Source organism: Gymnoscopelus microlampas, assembly GCF_963454915.1.
Source record: "Gymnoscopelus microlampas genome assembly, chromosome: 5".
Classification (NCBI taxonomy): domain Eukaryota; kingdom Metazoa; phylum Chordata; class Actinopteri; order Myctophiformes; family Myctophidae; genus Gymnoscopelus; species Gymnoscopelus microlampas.
In genome coordinates this window covers 12729567-12745817 of record NC_139942.1, presented here as the reverse complement: position 1 = coordinate 12745817, position 16251 = coordinate 12729567, and the positions used below count along the sequence as shown (strand labels likewise).

General features: G+C 43.0%; 1 protein-coding gene across 1 annotated transcript in view; it reads left to right on the top strand.

Moving 5' to 3' along the window:
- Window positions 1–2001: 2001 nt before the first annotated feature.
- The window catches only part of kcnq3 (potassium voltage-gated channel, KQT-like subfamily, member 3), a gene marked incomplete at both ends in the record, with an annotated part of 187986 nt that continues 173736 nt past the window's right edge, over window positions 2002–16251 (top strand). The window contains 4 exons of the mRNA XM_084056719.1: window positions 2002–2162; window positions 12937–13078; window positions 13185–13352; window positions 14816–15069. Of these exons, the coding sequence (XP_083912845.1) occupies window positions 2002–2162; window positions 12937–13078; window positions 13185–13352; window positions 14816–15069 (725 nt within the window). The remainder of the gene's footprint in view (window positions 2163–12936; window positions 13079–13184; window positions 13353–14815; window positions 15070–16251) is intronic.

Here is a 16251-nt window from a genome sequence, read left to right as displayed (position 1 = left end):
CTTTTTCCTTTTGTCGCTGTTGGGTGGAAACCGTGTATTCCAAAACTGTTACCTTTCTTCTTATTCATCGGTATCACAATGAAATATATATTTTCAAGCCATTAAAGAAAATATAATAATAATAATAATAATAATAATAATAATAATAATAATAATAATAATAATAATAATAATGGATTTTATTTATAATGCACTTTACATTTGAAAAAAATCTCAAAGTGCTACAATAGGCAGTTGCATTCAAAGAAACATCACACCATTAAAAATATCTGAGAAACTGAAACAAAACAATTAAAACGTGGGGGCATAAAGCCTAGAGGTAAAAACCAGTGTAGCTTAAAAAATGCTTTGTTAAAAAGGTACGTCTTTAGTCCTCTCTTAAAGGAGTCAACCGACTGTGGTGCTCTCAGGTGGACAGGGAGGGCGTTCCACAGTTCGGGGGCGGCCGAGCAGAAAGCCCGGTGGTACGTACTCTAGATTGGTCTTGTGGGTTTTGAGGAGGTTGGTGTTTGAAGAGCGGAGGTTGCGAGTCGAGGGTTGGAGGGAGACTAGTTCCTTGAGGTAGGAGCGAGCGTTGCCGTGGATGCACTGATGTGTCAACAGGGATATCTTGTATCCGGTCCGGAAAGTAACGGGAAGCCAGTGGAGTGAACGGAGGATGGGTGTGATGTGATGTGTTTGTGTTTGCGCACTCTCATCACGATCCTAGCAGCGCTGTTCTGAATATACTGGAGCCTTTGAAGGCTCTTGCTAGGGATCCTGATGAGAAGTGCGTTGCAGTAGTCCAACCTGGAGGAGACGAAGGCGTGGACGAGTTTTTCTGAATCTGCTAGCGTGAGTGTGGGACGGCGTTTTAAGATGTTTCTGAGGTGGAAGAAGGATGTTTTGCATATATATGTTTGATGTGGGCCTCGAGGTTGAGGGTGAGGGTCCATTTTTACTCCCAGGTTAGTGACAACCGGTGAGATATACTGCATAAAAGTACTTTTTAAAATAAAATGATCGTTTTATATTATTAATCTTAGGGTTTTGCAAATCATTTGTGGGCCCACTTGCAATACCCTTACAGCCCACCAGTGGGCCCCGGCCCACAGGTCGGGCATCACTGCTCCACGACGTTGTTTAATTTCCTGTTGGGTCTCACTGAGTTGTGCTTTTTGCCCATCTTAATCAAGGAAGTGTTTTTTTCGTTTTCTGTTGGTAGTCATGGCTGCCAGCTCCCACCTGACGTTGTGTGGCAGTCCAGACTGCTTCAGACCGTACTGAATAACGGCTAGCTTGCATAGCGTCTTCATATTGGGACTGAAGTCTAATATGTACAGGCCTGATAGTCCTACAGAGATTATACAATCTCCCGCCACGCAACAGGACCTATCAGGCTTTGCGTTCAGCGGCTTCGCCGAACGCAGGCCTTTCGGCTTAACCTTCTTCCAGGAGAAGGTCTCGGGATTGAACCTCCACAGATCGTTGAGTGCTCGGTGCTCTATTCGCATGCCGATACAGTTCTCGCCACCATATACGTACAGCTCTCCATTGTAGGCAAAGGCTGAATGACCAAAGCGCCGCTGTGGAAGAGGCCGTGCAGAAGGAGCCTTCAGCCAGAGGTTGGTCTCTGTGTCAAACACTGTGACGATGTTGTTGGTGTAGTAATCTGACGACGTCCAGCCCCCGAATACAAACATCTTTTCCCCGATTGTGGTGAGAGAGTGACCTGAGAAAGTGGGTGGTGGAGCTCCGCTGGTGTTAATTAAAGACCAGACCATTGTGGCGGTGTCCAACTTGTACATGTCATCCGATTGGGTTACATTCTCGTCGCTCTGTCCTCCATGGACATACATGACCTTCCTCAAGACACACGCCGAGTGGTCCGTCCTCCCCTGTGGAACAGTGCCAGAAACCGTGGGCTCGGACCATCTGCGGGTGTCGACATCGAATGCATAAACCGTGTTGTATAGAGTAAGCGCCCGCCGATTGTCGTCCCTGATCCCTCCCCAGACGTAGATGGTATCTCCTATCGGCACAGACGTGTGGCCGGAGCGCCTGGAGGGAACCTCAGCGGGACGATGTCCTCCTCTTATTGTCACCGGAGGCAACTTCGCCCAGATCAAAGTCACTGTGTTGAAGACGTGTACATCAAGAGGACGCTCCCAGAACCTCCAATAGTTACCTCCAATGAGATACATCTCGTTCCTCACTACAACAGGAGCAACATGACTGAGGCTTTTTGGAATTGCTTTCACGGACACTGTCAATCGTAGCATTCTCAGTCCTCGAATTACACTCTTAGAATTGAGTCGTATTGTGCACGACTCCACTTACATTGCTACAGAGAGGCACAGGTGGCACGTGAAGCTTGACCAATCCACAAAGCTGATAGGTGGTGTTGGCCAATCAGGGACGCCGATGCCTTTTCGATTTCCCATACTGTATATATGGTAAATTGATTGCCATAGCAACCCCAGCCCAGGCTTGCTCTGGAAATCCCTCATGAAAGCGGTGCTCGATGTGGGGTCTGGGGACCCCCCCAGGGGACATTGAGGAGTTACAGGTCGGTAACTCTGAGAGTGTACAAATGGACCCAAACGGGCCGACGAGTGAGAAACATATTAAGGAAAATAAAGCCTGGGGTTAAAAAGAACATGGAACTATAGCGGACGGAAATGTACAGTATATAAGCAGGAATTGTGTAGTGAGCAGTGGTAGAAAAAGTACTCAAATGTTTTACTTTAGTAAAAGTATCAATACTGCAATGTAGAAGTACTCTGTTACAAGTAAAAGTCCAGAATATATAAATGAATCGAGTAAAAGTACAAAAGTATTGGTATCAAAATGTACTTAAAATACCAAAAGTAAAAGTACTAAATTTATTTTTAACACATGGGGTGCCAAAACCGCAGGGTATTCGGTTTTGCAAATAATTACGCGGAGTGCCAAAACCGAAGGGTATTCGGTTTTGCTGTCTTTTTGTTTTTTTTTCGTTTTTCTCCACACGGGAGGGGCTGGAGCAGCTCTGGGAGTATCCATTGTGATCCTGAGAAGGATAGGCCAAATGGATCACCGGAACCAAAAACATGGCTCCCATCCGCTTCCTGTCTATTTCCTTCTTTAAAACGCCTATATCTCCGAATCTGTTTCCGGTGGGGAAAACCGGTCATGCGCGATGCGCGATCCGTCCCCGTTGTAACTCGCGAACGAAATTTTATTGTTGCAGGATGTAGCCAGGGTCCTCGCGCTACATGAATGGATGCTATTTTTTACGTGGATTTGCTCGTCGTGGAGTTTAGAGCTTTAAACAGTAAAGCGCAGTCAATGGGGAGAATGCTGGCACCCAACCTAAGTTGTTATGAAAAAATGCTGGCACCTAATGTGTTAAATAAGGCTAAAGTGGTACATGTATGTTTTATGCAAGGGATAATTAATGTATGGGGAGGTTGTCATTATTGAAATTTAAAGCCCGACAGGGTTGGATAATGACGCTGAAGGGCTTTAAATTTCAATAATGACCACCTCCCCATACATTATCCCGCTTATTATAGGGGCGAGTGTTTTGGTATTCTTGCGTTGGTGCGCCACGATAAACAAGGAAGTGTAGTGGATCAAATAGAATCACTTTTCGGTTATAGCATCGTCTATTTCTCACTTCAAATGTTTTCAAAAACATTCTTGAGCGCAGGGTAATGTCTGCATTCCGACATCTCACTACTCCGACTGGCTTCCGCGTGCGGTTAGGGTTAGGGTTAGGGTTAGGTATAGGGTTAGTTAACGTCGGAAAGGCGACATGTAACCCTTGAGCGCAACGTTTAGTTGTAAATGACATTGTTTGGTTTTTACATGGCTGTCATGTTGGATTACAGCATAAAACCAAGCAGCGCAGGTTGACATGAGCAGCAGTTATAGAGTTCATCGGTCACTTTTTAAGAAATAATGACCGATGATTGACCAATCAGAATCAAGAATTCAAGTAAAAGTACAACATTGTCCTCTGAGATGTAGTGGAGTAGAAGTAAAAGTACTGAAAATTGGAAGTACTCCAGTAAAGTAAAAATACGTCAAAATTGTACTGAAGTACAGTAGCCTACTTGAGTAAATGTACTTAGTTATTTTACACCACTGGTGGTGAGGGGAAATGTTTAACCAACACTTGATCGTTTATTTATTATAGTAATCAGGGAAATGCAGGAATCATAACCATAACCTAGATCAGTGTGGTTCTCAAACGTTTTCGTGCCAAGGACCCCCAAATTGATATGTATGTGGTATTTTGAGATGGGGGTCCGCGGCCAAATACATTTCATTTTGTGGGGGGTCCTTGACATGAAAAGGTTGGAGCACCACTGATAAAGCAACGTTACGTTTTTTTTCAGAAAACTGTCAGGATTTAGGAGACTTTTTGTAGAATGGGCCTCAGGTCTTATAATGGGTTAACAGTTCCATCTCCTTCCATCATGTGACCGTGTGTCACTTCTGACAGACTGTCAGCAGTGTTGCCAGATTATGTGAGAGAAACAAGCAACCAGGTCTAGGAAAACCAGCCCAAAAGAAGTGACTATGGGCACTTTAACATATACCTGCAGCTATTTGAAAATAGGCGATCTACAAGCTCACAACGCGTCGCGATGCGACGCATTGTGAGCTTGCAGATCGGCTATTTTCAAATAAAATCTTGCGGGGAAATTATAATAAGCAGATCTGGCAACCCTGACTGTCAGTCCAGTCCACCTCCAGCTGTCACCATGGCAACTACTCCGAGACCCCTTCCTTGAATAGCCAAGGTGTAAAAATATGGTTAAAGTGGTTAAAATTTAGCTTCCGGACCCCTGGTATTCCCCCAAGTACCCCTGGGGGTTCCCGGAACCACACTTTGAGAACCAATATGGCATACAGGTTCCAATACATTTAATTTGAATGGACTTGGCTACTCTCCACTTGAAATAATGTGCAGCAACATAATCCTTATATGTGCTGAGTCTGACAATGCTCCAACACCATTACCAAAGATAAGCAATGAATTAAACAACAACCAGGTTTTCTATTATTTAAAAGCCCAGGATTATCATGCTCTAAAGTACAGTATCTCAGTGGTTCCCAGACCCTTTAGCTCGAGACCCAAACGAGAAATTTGATGTCTCCCCGGTACCCAAACTAGTGAAAAGCCAATCTACAAGCTCAGTTGTGAGCTTGTAGATCTGCATTTTTTTTTTTACTATCTCTTTTTTATTTATGGAATGTCTTTGATTGTTATTGATTTATTTTATTTATGACATTCTTACGCGTCCATTTGGTTACATCTATACACTCTCAGAGTCCAAAATGTATAAATGAACACTGAGGATTTCACGGTGTACAGCAGCGGCAGACGGGCTAAATCTAATTATTGCTTTTTCCATTACAGCCTCGTTTAAAACAAGACCGTTTTCTAACCCTGATAATTAGGTGGACAAGACAAGTGCATTCATTTGACCCGCTGATTCACGTCTCATACTCTTTGTTCAAGTAATGGTTACTTACTCAGTGGTGGAAAGTAACTAAGTACATTTACTCAAGTACTGCACTCAAATAAAATGTCGAGGTACATAGTTTGAGTATTTCTATTTTTCAGTATAGTGTATACAGTACTTCCACTATATGTCAAGGGCTTAGGCAAATGTTGTACTTCTTTTTACTCCACTAACGTTATTTGAAAAACGTAGTTACCTTGTAGAGTTAGATTAATATTAGAAATCATACATTGAAAACGTTAAGTCATATTTCATACTTCATCGATTAAATAATAGTAGATAATATACTATTAATATTAATATAAGCTATTCTCAAATTGATAAAAAAGTTTGAGGAAAGGATTTGAAATTGGACATTCCGCATAATAAGTACCTTACGTTTTGCTACGTTAAGTATTATTTTTGATGGCATTAGGTTTGCACTTTTAAACAAGTGACATGTTTAATACAGGACTTTTACTTCAGCAATCTGTAAACTTTTATGTTCTAACCTGGATTTGAACCTGGATCTCCTGCGCAAGTGTTGCCATTTTTACCATTGAGCTAATAGAGCCTGCCCGCTTCCGCTGGGGAGAAATTGAATTTTGACCATCAGGCAATAACACTTGTCAACCAGTCATGTCAAACCTAGCCTCGGAAACCCATGCCTGTTAAATATTATACATAATGGAGTGTGATGTCTAACAATCAATTTGTCATCATGGCATCAGGCGCAAACAGATCAGTCAGCTCCATATATGGGCACACAAGGGGACATGCCCATATATGGGCATATACTGATCATGCATCAGGGATCTCTATATGGGTATAAGGGACAAGGACTGACAGATACAGAGATCTCCATATATGGGCACATCAGCATGCCCATATATAGGCATATACTGATGACATCAGAGATCTCCATACACGGGCATACAGGGGATAAGGACTGACAGAGACAGGTGCGACCTAGGTGTGAGGGCCGCTTAGTTGCCCGAACTCTATATGTGATAAGGCCGCTACCGAACCTCTATAGTTATATTAACTAACCCATTAAGACCTGAGGCGATTCTTTAAAACAATCGAAATCCTAACCGTTTTTGGAAAAAAATCAACAACAAAAAAAGTCAAGATTTTTCAAAAATAGCAGATCTACAAGCTCGTAGCGTGGCACTCGGTGCCGCGCTACGAGCTTGTAGATCTTCTATTTTTGAATAGCCAAAGAAATCTAAAGTGACACGGATGCGTTCCAGGTCTTATTATACTCTACCATACAGATTTGACAAAATAACATTGCATTCACTAAACGTTATAGAATATGAGTACTTCTTCCACTGTACTTGGTGGGGTTCCATGATGTCTGCCATGCTTTGCACACCCTGGAAGAAAGATGAGATTGTTTTAACGATGGGAAATGATGGGAGTGAGACAAGGATAACTTTAATGACTTGGAGTTTAATGTTCACGGCTTCTGGGATTCATTACATGTGATTTGCTTGTATTTAATGAACAACAATAAAAAAAAAGTCAATGATATTGTCATTAATAGGAATGTATCCTAGTAAAATGCCGTTCATCTGTGCTTAACATTTTTTATAATAATGATGTAATTTTTAATCACAAGTATATGTAATCAGGCTTAGACTGGCTGAAATATAACTACTGTCGTGACATTCTGGGTTAATCAGTAACTGATGAGGCAATAGAAGTCGGAGACTCCTATTTCATAGGTGGTGATGGTTATGCTTTAGTCTGGGTCACGTTTTTTTCCCCATCCTGAATTCCCACAGACTTGATCAATATTTAATATCGCGTCAAATAAGAACTGTGCTCCAAAAATAAACAAATGATCCCGGCGGTTTGATTCATATGGATATGAAGCATCAACTGACGGCGGGAAATCGCTAAGGTTACCGCCAAATGAGTTAAATATTCGCCAGAAACAGACTGTATCAAATATGAGTGACTGACTATCATAAACGATACAGAGCCACCTGCCTGACAATAGCGCCAGGACGATTTGTTTCATTTTGGACGACAATTCTTATATGAGACGATCCTAAGATGACCCAATGTTATTCTCCATAGAGAAATGACTTCCGTGACACAGCCCAGCAAGCACAGTCAGGACCCGGACCAATCAGTGACGTCTCGATTGGGGCTAGATCAAGTCAAACCAAGACAAGTCAGATCTGGCCCAGAATATCACCTGATTTCAACCAAAATTAATCCTGACCACAAAAACGTCACTTCCAGGACGTCATCTAAACACATTTCTCATCACCCGAAATTGCTATCCAAATGTCCATATGATGTCCCGGTGATGACGTCCTGTAAATTACGTAAAGATCATCCCCATATGGGCTGTGATCTGGCCTAGTCCTGAACGTCACCGGGGTGATGACCGGGCGTCATCATAACGTCATCATGACGTCATTGTGCTTGCTGGGAGGGTACGAGCGAGTGACGTCAGGACTTCTGCACTCTATTTACACGATATCATGGGGAGAAGTACGTTAGACACACAGTCTGACACAGACGGGTGGTACGGTAGTTCTGCCCACGGGTACATGGGATCCGATCATAGTTATACTCATGGAATAAAGCTAACTAAAATCTCACGGCTGAAACAAATTCTATGGCCAAGTCCTATTATGCGATTTGTGAAACAGTGTGCTTCCTAAACACTAATACAATATGTAACATTATGATGTTTTAATAATTGTTCCTGCTGTTCTACATACTGCAACCGAGTGAAGAAATCGCAGATTGAGGCTTTAACCTTTTTTGAAATATTCGAGACCATCAGGGCTTTTTGAACATAATATTGCTAGTTTGACCACTTCAAATGTTGTTTTTTTAAACATTACATAAAATAGCCGATCTACAAGCACTCAATGCGCACTCAATCTAAGTTAGCTGATTCAATATGTAGATGTTTGATATCCATTTCATCAGACATGCCCCCCCTAGCCCATTCAACTTCAAAGTCCATGTTAACCATGTTAGACTAATGTCAACCATGTTAGAAAATAGCTGATCTACACAAGTAGGCTATTCACTATATTCACTGCGCAACATGTGTCCATAGAAGACATGCTGGCTTCTATGGAATCCACATGACTGAAATCAGTCGTGGCGACTGAGAAATTTAACTCATGTATACTCTATCTCAGTGGTTCTCAAACTTTTTCATGCCAAGGATCCCTAAATGAATGTGTATTTGACCGCGAATCCCCATCTGAAAAGATTTTATGCCAAGGACCCCATACAAAATGTGTGGTGGTAAGAATAGTTTTCAAAAAATGCCAACATTCTTTTTTAATAGCTGATGTATATAGGGCCCTGGGGGTCCCCGGACCCCACTTTGAGAACCCCTGCATTAGACCACGGACCACCATAACTCTGAGAATGTACAAATGTACACTCTCAGAGTGACAGACACGTTTGGTTCCTAACTGTCCATTTATCTGAGGACCCCCTGGAACCCCTCAAGGACCCCTGGGGGTCCACGGACTCCACTTTGAGAACCATCTGCTACAGGGACAAGCTGAACGGTAACAAGACAGGCTGTAACAAAACAATAGCTATCAGGCCTAGCGGAGACAAGAAAATGATCTCTAACCACCCCATATTGATGGCCTTTCTACCAGGATAATTGACAGTTTTCATTGTTCGTCCTTTAATTAAATTGATAAATGAAAATGCTGCATTTCTATAGAACCAAAGACTTATATTCACGGTGGAGAAAACCATGCAAGACACCAAGCTGCTTTATCAGGAGTGTCTTGCTCAAGGACACAAGCCAGGATTGAACCATGGAGGCCTGGGATTGAACCAGGACCCTTCTGATTCCAAGACGGCCACTCTACCGGCTGAGCCACATGCCGCCAGCTTATGATAATAACTTTACACCAAGCTTTATATTTCCCCCCTCGTTGTATCCCATTCCACCGTGGAAATTCCATGATTTAATAGTGACATCTCACAGGGAGAGTCAATAATTTACATCCAAACAAATTCATTTATGCTAGCAGGGTGGGTCCCATTTTTCAAAACTGGATACTTCTGCTCCATCTCAGAGGCAAATATTGTACTTTTTACTCCACTACTATTATTTGAACACTTTATGTTACATAAACATAGCCATATTTTATCCTTTGTCCATTTGGAAATAGGCGATCAACAACCTCAAAACATGTCGCAATGTGGTGTGTTGTGAGCTTGTAGATCTGATATTTTTGAAAGATTTTGACAAATTCTGAAAACCTTTGAAATAAACTTGTGATATGGTGCCTTCTGCATAATGACTACTTTTTTGTAGTAATTGATGCCAACACTTTTTTACTTTTACTTAAGTGAAGTTTTGAATACAGGTAGAATACAAGTAAAAAAGAAAAAATCTGAGTGCTTCTGCCACCACTTGAATCATGTGATCAGGTGGGTGTGGTTTTGTGTGAGTCATGTGATCAGGTGGCTGGGGTCATGTGATCAGGTGACATGTGATCAGGTGGCTGGGGTCATGTGATCAGGTGGCTGGGGTCATGTGAGGTGAGGACATGGAGTGGATCACAGAAGCCTCACAGGTATTCCATTCCATTGATATGCAAAGCTGACGCTATATAATATATGGAACTATCCGGGCCTTCCTCGCCACTGGGCGGGGCTTTCGCTCTACTGAACTTGGGAAGCTAATGAGAAATAAAAATCCTCCGAATGTAGCGAATCAGTCTGGATTCCAGTCTAGTTAATCCATAGTGTAGCCTACCTTTTCCCATCCTAGAAATGTTGTGGAGTGAAAAGTATTTTATTTGTTATGTGGAGTGGAGTGAAAGTATCCCAAACATCTACTGTAATACTCAAGTAAAGTTCAGATACTCAAAAAAAAAAAAACATAACCACTTGAACCCCAGCGTTGTATTTTGAGATTGTAGATCGGCTATTTGTGGTGAAGAGATTTGGTGTAGATGGAAAAAAGCGTAAAGTACAATTGCAACAATTGGTTACAGTACTCAAGCACTTAGTTACTGTCCACCTGTGATTACGTCCTGTTAGGAAAAGCCATTACAACCACATGTTGTATTTTAATGCATGTGTCATTTCCATATAGGCTAGTACTCTGCTTCTCAATGTTGAGGTCCGAGGACCACCAGGGTTCCAAGTGGACCCTTACAGGTCTGTAACTCTGAGAGTGTACACATTAGTGTCTGTTGATTGTGGTTTCTAGGTCTTGTGTTTCTATGTATTTTGTTCCCTGGTCTAGTATTCTTGGTTCTAGGTTTCTGTTTGCCCCAGCTGTATTTGTAATCACCCCTCATGTGTATCAGTTGAGTCAATTGTATCCTGTCACTTGTTTTAGTTTGTCATGTTCCTGTTCACCTGTGTCTTGGGTTAAAACCGATTAAAACACACAATAATGGGTTTTGAACACCACCACCTTGCCTGGCTGTCCTGCATTTGGGTTCTTGCCCCACCAGCACGTGACAGGGACCCCCACTACATATTGTATAACGTTGCATTCATAGACTTGTTTGACAGCGCGCTATCATCAGTGTTGTGTTCAATGAATGTTTTTGTTTATTTTACACACCATCTTTTCTATTCATATTTTGGATTCGTGTTAATGTGTATTTTCAGGCATTTAACCTCTTAAACCCTCGATAGTACACTTGACCTTTGGCCCTGTACTTGGTCTGCTCTTTTTCCCCCCTTCCACACCAAACCTCTTTCGCTGAAAATAGCAGATCTACAAGCTCACAACGCCTCGCGCTGCGAGGCGTTGTGAGCTTGTAGATATGCTATTTTCCGGCTTATGTTCCCCTCAGAATAGGGATGCTATATAGGGTTCAATGAAGAGGTCAATGTAAAGAAACAATTAGAAAAAAGTTCCCATCACGCACAATGATTTTGCTGACCCCCTGTAGTAACTCTGAGGACCCTCTAGGACAGTGGTTCTCAAACTTTTTCATGTCAAGGACCCCCAAATTGACGCTTATTAGCCCGCGGACCCCCCATTAGAAAAGATATGCCAGGGACCCCCATAAGAGAAGATTTTTACGCCTCTAGCAGTGATTCTCTATACCAGTTAAATTTCAAGGACCCCCAGTTTGACATGCATTCGGCTACGGACCCCCATTTAATGGCATTTCTATCTCTGGGACCCCAATTCATATTGTAAAATCAATATTAATTTAACTCTGAGAGTGTACAAATGGAACCAAATGGACCCGTTAGGGTCCATTTGGTTTGCTCTCAGAGTTACGGACCCATAAGGGTCCATTTGGTTTCAAACTATCATTTAGCTGGGGACCCCCTGGAACTCCCTCAAGGACCCCTAGGGGTCCCCGGACCCCACTTTGAGAACCAATGCCCTAGGGGTCCCGGAACCCTGATCTAGCCCATACCCTGACTGAAGCCCACCCCTACTGGAGTTGAGTTACTTTTGCTTTATCCACCATTATAATGGTGGATAAAGCAAAAGTATAAAGCTGTTGGGAGATCATCTCTGTCCTGACAGAGCAATTAATGAACACATGATGACGTCATCTTGACATCACTAACCTAATTGAGGGTTTAGTCAGGGTTATAGCGCTGCACTGTGGAAATGTCGCGTCAGCAAAATGCGTGACGTTTTATTTGTTTTAACTCTATGCCTTTCCGCCGAAACATGAACATCCTCGGTGTTAATTTGATCCGTTCCTACAGTTCTATTATATCACTCAGGATTTTACTGTTTAAATTAGCCTATTACACGCGAGACGCTGTGTAGCGCGTGCCCGCGCCTGTCTGGGAAAGGCATGGATAAATGCATACACCTCCATCGCTGCACGCACACACACACGAGCGCACGCACGCACGCACACGCACGCGCGCTCACACATGCACGCACGCACGCACACACAGACACCGGGCATCTCCACCACTCCCTCCGTGCTCCATCCATCTATCCATCCACGCACGCGGTTGTGTGTGATATAAACGGCAGGTGGATGGATAAGGATGGATTAATGGATGGATGGCAGACTAAAAGCAGCCGTTAGTAAGACGCTCTCGGTCCAATAAAGCCCCTGATTGGTCGCTTTTCTACAGGAGAGTCTGCGATGGGAACTTATAACGTTATACCGCTTTATTTATTCTGTTCATATTAACGTCAGCCCCGTGGCGGCTCTTTGTTTAGATCCAGGAGGAGAAGGAGGCGACGACGGGGAGAAAGAAAGAAAGACGGCAAATTGTTGCTTTTTTTTGGGTGGCATCACCGTGGATCAATGAACCTGATCGAAAAAGAGATCGAGCTCCGTTTAATGACTTTTCTAATGATCGTCTGGATAATATAACGGCCACAACGGTTTAGTTAGTGAGAGAGAAGGTGTCAGCACTCTCTCTCTCTCTCTCTCTCTCTCTCTCTCTCTCTCTCTCTCTCTCTCTCTGTGTGTCTGGATCTCCTCCTCTCTCCCTCCAGTCTGATCAGTAGAGAGGGAGAGAGACAGAGAGAAGAGCACCTCCCTTTCTTGCTTGCTTCTTCCACGAGGAGACACACACCACCATCATCCTCAAATGACCCATCATCATCACCACCACCACCACCACCCTCCTCCTCCTCAGTGAATCGTCCATTCATTGGGGGTCTCTCTCTCCTCTCTCCATCTCCTCCCTAGTCCTCCCATCAGATCATGGCATGGTTCTCCTGTCGGCTCTCCATCTCCACAGCGCCGCCACACCAGCCTCGCCTCGCCGCCGCCTCCAGAGCTGCTGACCATGGGCCTGAGATCCAGGAATGTTAACGGAGCTGCTACCGAGGAGAAGACCACCGCCGGAGGGGGCTCCTCAGGAGGAGGAGGAGGGGTGGTGCATGGAGGAGATCTGCTGGATCACCAGGTAAGGTCTGACTGTTTTGGTTCACTTCAGTTCAATTCAATAGTGTTTTTTTTTATTTTTAAGTGATATTTTTGGGTTGAAACTAAAAGAAACTGAAACGAAAATGCATTTTCTGTTTTATAAAGAGCTGTAGAGACAAGGAGACTCCTTTTACTGAACAAACACTATAGCAATGATTACTATCAGAATATAGAGCTATTTAATACTTATTTTAACCAAAGAAAATCACTTACCCTACCTTTAAGTAAAAGTATTGCAACGTGGAAATACTCTGATGAGGATAGTCCAGAATTCTAAATTTACTTGAGTAAAAGTATTGGTATCAAAATGTACTTAAAGTACCCAAAGTAAAAGTAGGCTGCTCATTATGCAGAATTTACCATTTCACAAGTTCATATTATGTCTAAAATGTATACACATATTTTGAAAATAGCAGATCTACAAGCTCACAAGATACCCCAAAATTGTACTTAAGCACAGTACTTGAGTAAATGTACTTAGTTACTTTACACCACTGGGTAGGACTGTCTGTCAGTTCAATTCAGTTCAATTCAAAGCAGCCAGTGGTGGACAGAGTAGCCTGTAGATCTGCTATTTTCAAAATATTGTGACAAATGGGGCATAAGTGTATTTCATAATATAATAGTTCTTAGAAATTTGGGTCCCAAACTACAATATCGAAACAGAGTAAAAGCAAAAAAATATGGAAATACTGGAAACAAGTACTGAAGTACAGTAGCCTACTTACTCAAGTAAATGTACTTAGTTACTGTCCACCACAAAACATTAATTATAGTGAAAATAGCCGACGTGACGTGTTGTGAGCTTGTAGATCTGCCACTTTTACACTATATTTTAAACAGGGCTCAAGTGGTTAATTCATATTGCACATTTTCCTTTCCTAGAAACGTAGTGGAGTCAAAAGGTACAATATTTGTCTTTGAAATGCAGTGAAAAATACAAATACTCAAAGTAAAGTACAGATAAAAGAAACGTAAGTACAGTAGGCCAGTGGTTCTCAAACTTTTTCTTGCCAAGGACCCCCAAATAGACACTTATTAGCCCGCGGACCCCCATTTGAAAAGATAAGCCAGGGACCCTCATAATAGAAGATTTGTACGGCTCTCTAGCAGTGATTTTCAACCATTTTAATTTCAAGGACCCCCAGTTTGACATGCATTAGGGCTACGGACCCCCATTTAATGGCATGTATGTCTCTGGGACCCCAATTTATATTGTAAAATCAATGTTAATTGAACTCTGAGAGTGTACAAATGGAACCTTTTGTAACACTCTCAGAGTTACAGACCCATAAGGGTCCATTTGGTCCCTGTCCATCATTTAGCTGGGGACCCCCTTAAGTACCCCTGGGGGTCCTCGGACCCCACTTTGAGAACCAATGCAGTAGGCTACTCAAGTAAATAATAAGTTTATAGTCACCACAACCTGCCTCTCGCCACCAGGGAACTCCCACCGGCGCCGACAAAGATGGGGTTTTCCTCCTGGTGGTGCCCGGGAGCCGGGACTCGGACTGCAAGAAGCAGCGGGGGTCCCTCCAGATCCAAGGGATGGTGGGCTTCGGGCTCCTCGCCAAGACCCCCCTGGGATACACGCGTCCCACCAAGAGGAATAACCTCCGCAAGAGGAAGATCCAGAACCTCATCTACGACACGCTGGAGAGACCGCGAGGATGGGCGCTGCTCTACCACGCCTTCGTGTGAGTACAAATACTTTTACTCTCCCATTTCAGAGAGTATGCTAGGTCAGTGGTTCTCAAACTTTTTCCGTGCCAAGGACCCCCAAATTGATACATATCAGCCCATGGGACCCCCATTTGAAAAGATATGCCAGGGACCCCCAAAAGAGAAACATTTTAAGGTGATTCATTCCGAACCATTTTAATTTCAAGGAACCCACTTCAAAACGCATTAGGCTACGGACCCCCATTTGATGGTATTTGTATCTCTTGGGACCCCAATATACGCTGTAAAAATCAATGTTAATCTAACTCTGAGAGTGTACAAATGGAACCAAATGGACCCTAACGGGTCCATTTGGTTCCATTTGTACTCTGTCGGAGTTACAGACCCATAAGGGTCCATTTGGGTCCTGACTATCAATCATTTGACTGGGGACCCCCTAGAAATCCCTCAAGTACCTCTGGGGGTCCACGGACCCCATTTTGAGAACCACTGTGGGCTATGTTACCCCGTTTGATACAAGTATGTTTTATTGTTTTGATCTCTGGGACTCCAATCTACACTGTAAAATAGTCAATGCAAACTGAATTTATGTTGTAGCATTGAAGTCTGATACAGTGTCATTTATTTTGCTGATTTTGCACCACAGGCAGCTACTGTACTGTATATGTATGAAAACATGCATGTGCATACACTTGTATGTGTATATATTATGTAAATATCTACAATTCAGTGCCTCTCAGTTGGAGAAACATTGGATTTCATGTAGATTTCTTTTTTCTTTAAGTGTATCATGGGATTTTTGTGATACTAGATAAGAGTAACAGAAGTGTTATGATAGTAAATGGGTCCATTTGGTCTCATTTTGTACACTCTGGGAGTTAATTGAACGCTCAAGACTTTACACGTGTGTGGTTCAGACACGAATCTGAACCCAAACACAAATCCGCTTCTCGCCATTGTTGTACACATGTTGGGATCAACAAAGGTTTTAAATCGCCTGCAAGCACGAGTGGTAGTGTAAATCCGTCTTATGGCTACTTGGAATACACACGCGCACACACACACACGCACACGCACACACTTAGAAAATGTGACGGTGTTTTGTTTCCGGCTGTTGTGGGGGAGTGTAAAGGAAATTGGGATTCATGTAGACCATTGGTTCTCAAAGTGGGGTCCGGGGACCCCCAGGGGTCCTT